At 44.5% G+C, this 7,490-nt stretch overlaps 2 protein-coding genes across 6 annotated transcripts in view; both read right to left on the minus strand.

Annotated features, from left to right (window-relative positions):
* Nucleotides 1-252, minus strand: part of noc4l (nucleolar complex associated 4 homolog) — a 22,920-nt gene extending 22,668 nt beyond the window's left edge. The window contains exon 1 of the mRNA XM_048611733.1: nt 58-252. Within this exon, the coding sequence (XP_048467690.1) occupies nt 58-207 (150 nt within the window). The 5' untranslated portion in view covers nt 208-252. The remainder of the gene's footprint in view (nt 1-57) is intronic.
* Nucleotides 253-5,522: 5,270 nt separating this feature from the next.
* The window catches only part of LOC125485953 (E1A-binding protein p400-like), a 20,166-nt gene continuing 18,198 nt past the window's right edge, over nt 5,523-7,490 (minus strand). For all 5 annotated transcript variants that reach the window (XM_048611560.1, XM_048611561.1, XM_048611558.1 and 2 more), the window contains one exon: nt 5,523-6,910. In XM_048611560.1, coding sequence (XP_048467517.1) covers nt 6,641-6,910 — 270 coding nt within the window. In that variant the 3' untranslated portion in view covers nt 5,523-6,640. The remainder of the gene's footprint in view (nt 6,911-7,490) is intronic.

A 7,490-nucleotide genomic window follows, 5' to 3' on the forward strand; every position in this document is an offset into this window, starting at 1 on the left:
TCTCGCCATACCCAGGCCCACCCATGGGATCTTGCTGTGCCCACCCCCGGGCCCCACCTCCAGCCCCTCCAGGATGTCGAACACGGCGTTCGCGTTCTTCCTGCTGGCGAGCACCAGCTGCAGGCGGTGCCGGTGCCGGGCCTGGGCCTGGGCCTGGGCCTGGGCCGCGGCGAGACCTTCCGCCTCGCGCTGTACGGCCGCCGCCATCTTGTCCCGATCCGGAGGGGGCGGGGGCGCGGGTCACGTGGGGGAGCGGTGGGGGGGCGGGGCCTAGGGAAGAGCCCGCCCATTAAAGGGACAGTCCCCTCCACGGGCTGGGGCTGAGCCCTGGACCTCACTGAGTCCTTCCTCAAACCTTCACCCCAAGGATCAGGCAGCAATCGCTGGGAAAGCTCAGCAGGGCCTGGCAGCATCTGTGGAGAGAAATCAGAGTGACCCTTCCTCGGAACTGAGCTCTGCTTTCTCTCTCCCCACTGATGCTGCCCCCAGACCTGATGAGTTTCTCCAGCTATTTCTACCTTTGTTTCAGATTTCCAGCACCCACAGTTCTTGATCAAGGACTCTCCCAGAGCGAGTGGTTTCTTTTATGAAGACCTGGGAACTAGAGTAAACCGTACCCCACTGGTGGCTCCAGGCAGCACGGTGGGCCCAGTGGTCAACACTGCTACCTCACAGCGCCAGGGACCCAGGTTTGATCCCACCCTAGGGTGACCATCTGTGCAAGTTTGCACATTCTCCCGGTGTCTGCTTGCACTTCCACTCAAAAGACGTCCAGGCTAGGTGGATTACCCATATTACCCATAGTGTGCAGGTTAGGTGGGGTAGCCATGGGAAATGCAGGGATAGGGTACGTAGGTGGGATGCTGTTTGGAGGGTCAGTGTGGACTGGTTGAGCCAAGTGGCCTGTTCCTACATTGTAGGGATATGCTTGCCTGGTTGAGTACAGTTCTAACAATGCTGACAGCTTCCAGGATAAAGCAGCCCATTTAACTGGCACCATATCCACTCCCTCCACCACCAATGCTCAGTACCAGCGATACTATCTACAAGATGCACTGCAAAACTTCACCAAAGCTCCTTGTACAGCACCTTTCAAACCCCCAATCACTTCCATCCAGAAGGATAAGGGCAACAGATACATGGGAACATTACCCACTGCAAGTTCCCCTCCAAGCCACTTATCATCTTGACTTGGAAATATATCGCTATTTCTCCAAAATACTGGAAATCCCTCCCTCAGCACAGGATCCATTTCTACCACATACACTGCAGTGGTTCCAGGTGGCACTTCACCATCTTTTCAAGGGAAACTAAGGTTCACCAATAAATGCTAGATTCCACTACAAAGATAGAAACAATGTTGTCTTTGAGAGATAACAAATCAAATGAAGAGACTACCTCCATACATCAGTGTTATGCTTCCAGTGATTTCAACATCCAAGTGGCGTCCTACTTGCAGGAAATTTGCAATCCTTACCCGGGCTGGCGTATATGTGATTCCAGACCCACAGCAATAGAAATGTAAATAATGCAATGAACAGTAGATGATGGAGATGTTTTTCTCCTCTTATTCATTTGTGGGAAGTGGGCATTGTTGACTGGCCACCATTTATTGCCTGTCCCTAGTTTCCTTTGAGGAGGTGGTGGTGAGTTCTTTTCTTGAACCGCTGCAGTACACCTGCTGTGGGTTGACCCACAACGCCATTAGGGAGGGAATTCCAGGATTTTGACCTAGCAACAGTGAAGGAATGGCAATATATTTCCAAGGTCTGAAACAAAACCAGGAATTGTTGGCAAAACTCAGCAGGTCTGGCAGCATCAGTGGGGAGAGAGCAGAGTAAATGTTTTGAGTCTATTGAATCGTCACTAGAACCCTAGAACTGTTGAAGGGTCATTGGACTTGAAACGTTAACTCTGTTTTTTCCCCCCAGATGCTACCAAACCAATAGAAATTCAAGTGTACATTGTAAATTCTGAACAGTAACTTAACAGAGGGTTTATTTTTTAAATAAACTCACTCACAAGACCATTTAAGATGCCTAACTGCCTTTAAGGTAATACAAGACATTGCAGTCTGTGTGAAGGTGCTCTCATGATGCTGTTCAGGAGTTCTAGGATTTTGGTGCAGCTCTGTTGGATGCAGGTACAGTTACATTTAAAAAGACATTTGGATAAGTTCACAAATAGGAAAGATTTGGAGGGATATGGGCTAAGCACAAGCATGTGAAACTAGTTTAGGTTGGGAACATGGTCGGCGTGGACTGGTTGGACGAAAGAGTCTGTTTCCATGCCGTACGACTCTGTGATGAATGTTCAGTGATACTGTTCCTACAAGTCGGCATAAGGAGGGAGGGAAGTGTTGGGTATTCTAAAAGGCATTAGGGTGGAGAAGTCCCCAGGTCCGGATGGGCCCAGGTTACTGAGGGAAGCGAGAGAGGAAATAGCTGGGGCCTTAACAGATATCTTTGCAGCATCCTTGAGCACGGGGGAGGTCCCGGAGAACTGGAGAATTGCTAGTGTTGTCCCCTTGTTTAAGAAGGGTAGCAAGGATAATCCAGGTAATTATAGACCGGTGAGCCTGACGTCAGTGGTGGGGAAGCTGCTGGAGAAGATACTGAGGGATACGATCTATTTACATTATTGGTGATAGGCAGCATGGTTTTGTGCAGGGAAGGTCATGTCTTACCAACTTGATAAATTCTTTGAGGAAGTGACAAAGTTGATAGATGAGGGAAGGGCTGCAGATGTCGTATACATGGACTTCAGTAAGGCATTTGATAAGGTTCCCCATGGTAGGCTGATGGAGAAAGTGAAGTCGCATGGGGTCCAGGGTGTACTAGCTAGATGGATAGAGAACTGGCTGGGCAACAGGAGACAGAGAGTTGTAGTGGAAGGGAGTTTCTCAAAATGGAGAACTGTGATCAGTGGTGTTGCACAGGGATCCGTGTTGGGACCACTGTTGTTTGTGATATACATAAATGATCTGGAGGAAGGTATAGATGGTCTGATTAGCAAGTTTGCAGATGACACTAAGATTGGTGGAGTAGCAGATAGTGAAGGGGACTGTCGGAGAATGCAGCAGAATATAGAGAGATTGGAGAGTTGGGTAGAGAAATGGCAGATGGAGTTCAATCCAGGTAAATGCGAGGTGATGCATTTTGGACGATCCAATTCAAGAGCGAACAATACAGTAAATGGAAAAGCCCTGGGGATAATTGATGCAGAGAGAGATCTGGGTGTTCAGGTCCATTGTACCCTGAAGGGGGCAACGCAGGTCGATAGATTGCTCAAGAAAGCATATGGCATGCTTTCATTCATCGGACGGGGTATTGAGTACAAGAGTTGGCAGGTCATGTTACAGTTGTATAGGACTTTGGTCTGACCACATTTGGAATACTGCGTCCAGTTCTGGTCGCCACATTACCAAAAGGATGTGGATGCTTTGGAGAGGGTGCAGAGAAGGTTCACCAGGATGTTGCCTGGTATGGAGGGCGCTAGCTATGAAGAGAGATTGAGTAGATTGGGATTATTTACATTAGAAATACGGAGGTTGAGGGGGGACCTGATTGAGGTCTACAAAATCATGTGAGGTATAGACAGGGTCGATAGCAAGAAGCTTTTTCCCCCAGAGTGAAGGACTCAATTACTAGGGGTCACGATTTCAAGGTGAGAGGGGAAAAGTTTAAGGTAGATATGCGTGGAAAGTTCTTTATGCAGAGGGTGGTGGGTGCCTGGAACGCGTTGCCAGCAGAGGTGGTAGAGGCGGGCACAATAGCGTCATTTAAGATGTATGTAGACAGATACATGAATGGGCAGGGAGCAGACGGATACAGATCTTTGGAAAATAGCGACAGGTTTAGATAGAGGATCTGGATCGGCGCAGGCTTGGAGGGCTGAAGGGCCTGTTCCTGTGCTGTAATTTTCTTTGTTCTACTCAGGTGGTGATGTTCAATGTGCCTATTGTCTTTGTGCTTTTACAAACAGAGACTGAGGGTTTGGGTGAGAGTGGGGCTTTGTTGTTCAAACTTTGGCAATTACTGCAGATCATATACAAGACTGTCACTGTATACAAATAGAAGAACTGAATGGGGTTATAGATTTTCAGAAAATATGATATCTGGCACACTTTCTGCAAGCCAGTCCACTGATCCAAAAACAAGTGAAACTGGTTAAGATTTGACTTCCTATTCATATAACCCGCACCAATGCCAAGATTGGTTTTTGGTCCAGCAAAGTCATGGTTTTAAAATACTCACGTCATTACATTCAAATCTCTCTCTGGCCTTCCCCTCTCACGGTCTCTAATTGCCTGCAGCTCCACACACCTCACGGAGATCAGAGCTCCTCCAATTATGGCCTCTTGCATTTCTTTGATTTTCACCACTACATTTCAACTGCCTCAGTCCTAAAGATCTGGAAATCCCTGTCTAAACCGGTCTACCCATCTGTCCTCCTTTAGAATACTCCTTACAAATGACTCCTTATCAAGCTTCTAGCCGCCTGTCCTGACAGATTGCATAGCTGGGTTATTTTAGCGAGAGCTGGTAGCACTGGCAACATCACTGGACTAGTAACATAAAACTCCAATAAGTCCTTGATAAATGGGTACGAATCCCACAATAGTAGATGGTGAAATTCACATGCAATATAAATCTGGAATAAAGAGCATGCCTAGTGATAACCACGTACCACCATAGATTGTCATGAAAACCCATTAGATGCACAACCTTTAGGGAAGGAAATCTGCCATCCTTATCCATCTGGCCTCCATGTGACTCCATAGCCACAGCATTGTGGTACACTCAACTCTGGGCAACGAGGCTTGCACAATGAATGCTGTGGTACCAGCAATACCCATTTCCCTTGAGTTTTTTAAAAAAAAAGTTTGATAATGCCCTAGTGAAGTGCCTTGAAATGCTTTGTACAAATTAAAGTAGTTGTTGTTGACAACTTGGGCATACCAGATGAGAGGAGGTTCTTTAAGGGCATCTGAAAATGACCTTCTTGGTTTATATGGCTATTTCACCTTGAAGAATAAATGCATTTCAATGAATAGAACAAAGAACTGTGGATGCTGGAGAAATGAGACAAAAACAGAAATTTCTGGAGAAACTTCAAGATCAGGAAATATAGTCAGCAGGATTCAAACCTGCATGGGAAAACTCCAATGGATTTCTTAGCCATCACCTAATCATTCTGCCACAACTACACAAAGCAAACAGAGAACAGTAAAATTCAAAGTCTAGCAGCATCTGTGGAGAGGAAAGCAGAGTTAAATGTTTAGAGTCCAATGACGCTCCTTCAGAATATTCTGAAGAAGTCACATCAGATTCAAAACGTTAACTCAGCTTCTCTCCACAGATGCTGACATACCGGAGTTTCTCCGCCAATTTCTGCTTTTGTCTGTTGTGTTTCAATGATGTTGACTTAAGAAATCTACAACCTAGGATAATACAGCCCGTGACACCAGAGCTAAAAAGAGAGAAAATATTATTTAAATAAGTTATCAAAAACAGCTGGAGTGCATTTACAAATGTGTTAATTTATTACAATGTGGTAGCAGTGGTTTATGAATACAACTAACAATCTGGTATAATTTGACAGTGTAACAGTAATTTCACACAATGTCATTGGAAATCAACGGTCCTGTCATGTTTGTTGAAAACTTAAAACTCACTCACTCTTTGGTCTCAGTTATCCTGGGCTGTCACTGAAACTTTATCCATCATCCTTTACCAAATTTACCATACATAACAAAAATACCACGGCTGCTTAAAAAAAAATCTACATCTGGCTCAACAAAGGAAAGATTAAAGGCAACATGACTGAGTGACTAACAAAAATACTTATATACAATTCTACTCAATCATTTTTATGTGCCGATCACAATTGGATTTTTAATCATTTTTTTTGAGGACAGGGTTAACGATGTCATAACACGATGCTATGCAAAACCATAACAAATACTGTACAACATGTACACTAAAAACTGGAGGAAATAACTTTGTAGCATAGATTGCATTTTTAATGTGCATATACATACAGAATAAAAATAAAACATTATCACTTTAAAACAAATCCTGAACCATGGATGCGCAATGAAAAGAATGTAACAAAAATACAAAAACCTTGTATCAAAAATTCATTAATAAACATTCGTGTATTTTCCTAGATAAGGAATGTCAAATACAACTTATTCTGAAGTTCATTGCTGTTGGCTTCTTTCCAACTTTTACGTAATGAAAAAAAAACTACAGTTAAGTACTTAACATTCAGCAACTACATTATGGATTTACAAATACTGAACACATGCCTATAACATCCACTTTTTGAATTTAACAAATACAGGGGCACATTAAAAATGTACCAAAAAAAATAGTATGTACAAAGATGACCAAGGTTAAACCTTAGAATTATTGATCTGTTAAAAAGATTTACAGTCGCATCAACATGTTACATTAACATCAAGATTCAGTATTAAATGACGTACGTGAAGTTTATGCATGTCAACTTTTTTCTATACATTGGCTATTACACAGCGGAGTGAAAACAAACTTAGTACAATTTGTTCTGAGCACAGTCCAGCTAATGCTGTGAGCACATTCTTTACGTAGTGGGTTTTTCATTCCATTTAACAAGCTCAGTTCGGTTTTGTCGGGGCTTTCAGTCTCATGGGAGCAGTAGTTCGTGCTTGCACCTTGGCTTGTTGGCCTTGGGCATCAGAAGTCGCTGCTGGCTGAGCTGGGCTCTGTGGGGTCGGAGGCTGGATCTGAGGAGATGCTGTTGTCACAACTTGCTGCTGAATAAGTTGTTGCTGAACAACCTGAGCAGTAGCAGCCGCAGGAATCACCTGGACTTGCTGGCCTGTAGCTGCCTGGGACAGTGTCATTGTCTGTGGCTGCGCCTGGACCTACCAGAGAGGAACAGAAAGAGACAGATTTCGATCAGAAAGACATTTCCACTTATTTAGTACCTTTCACGTTCTTGGAATGCTTCAAAGCACTTTATGTCAATTAAGTACCTTCAAAGTAAGGTCACCACTGTAACGTGGGAAAATGTTCACCCAACTCATGGGCACATCCACATGAACAGTAATGAGGTAAATAACCAGATATTCTGTTTTGAATGAAGGGTGTACTGGGCAGGTACACCAGGTAAATTCCCTATTCTTCAAGTTGCACATTGCAGTCTCTTCTGTTCAGCCAAGCAGGTATAAGGTGCTAATGCTATCGGCACATCATGACACATCTTGTAAATGTAAACTGGCCATGATACAAAACACAAACGGCCTTTATACTATCTCAATTACAAGGCAGCACCTCTGACAGTCCGCTGGTACAGAAACGCATTAAAGTGTTAGCATGGAGTGGGGCCAAACATGACCTTCTGACTTAGATGAGATTGGGAGACCCACTAAGGCATGGCAGAACTTGTGATAACGAAGTGTGGAGCTGGAGGAACACAGCAGGCCAGGCAGCATCAGAGGACCC

The sequence above is a fragment of the Rhincodon typus genome, chromosome 24 (genome assembly GCF_021869965.1).
Source record: "Rhincodon typus isolate 14 chromosome 24, sRhiTyp1.1, whole genome shotgun sequence".
Classification (NCBI taxonomy): Eukaryota; Metazoa; Chordata; class Chondrichthyes; order Orectolobiformes; family Rhincodontidae; genus Rhincodon; species Rhincodon typus.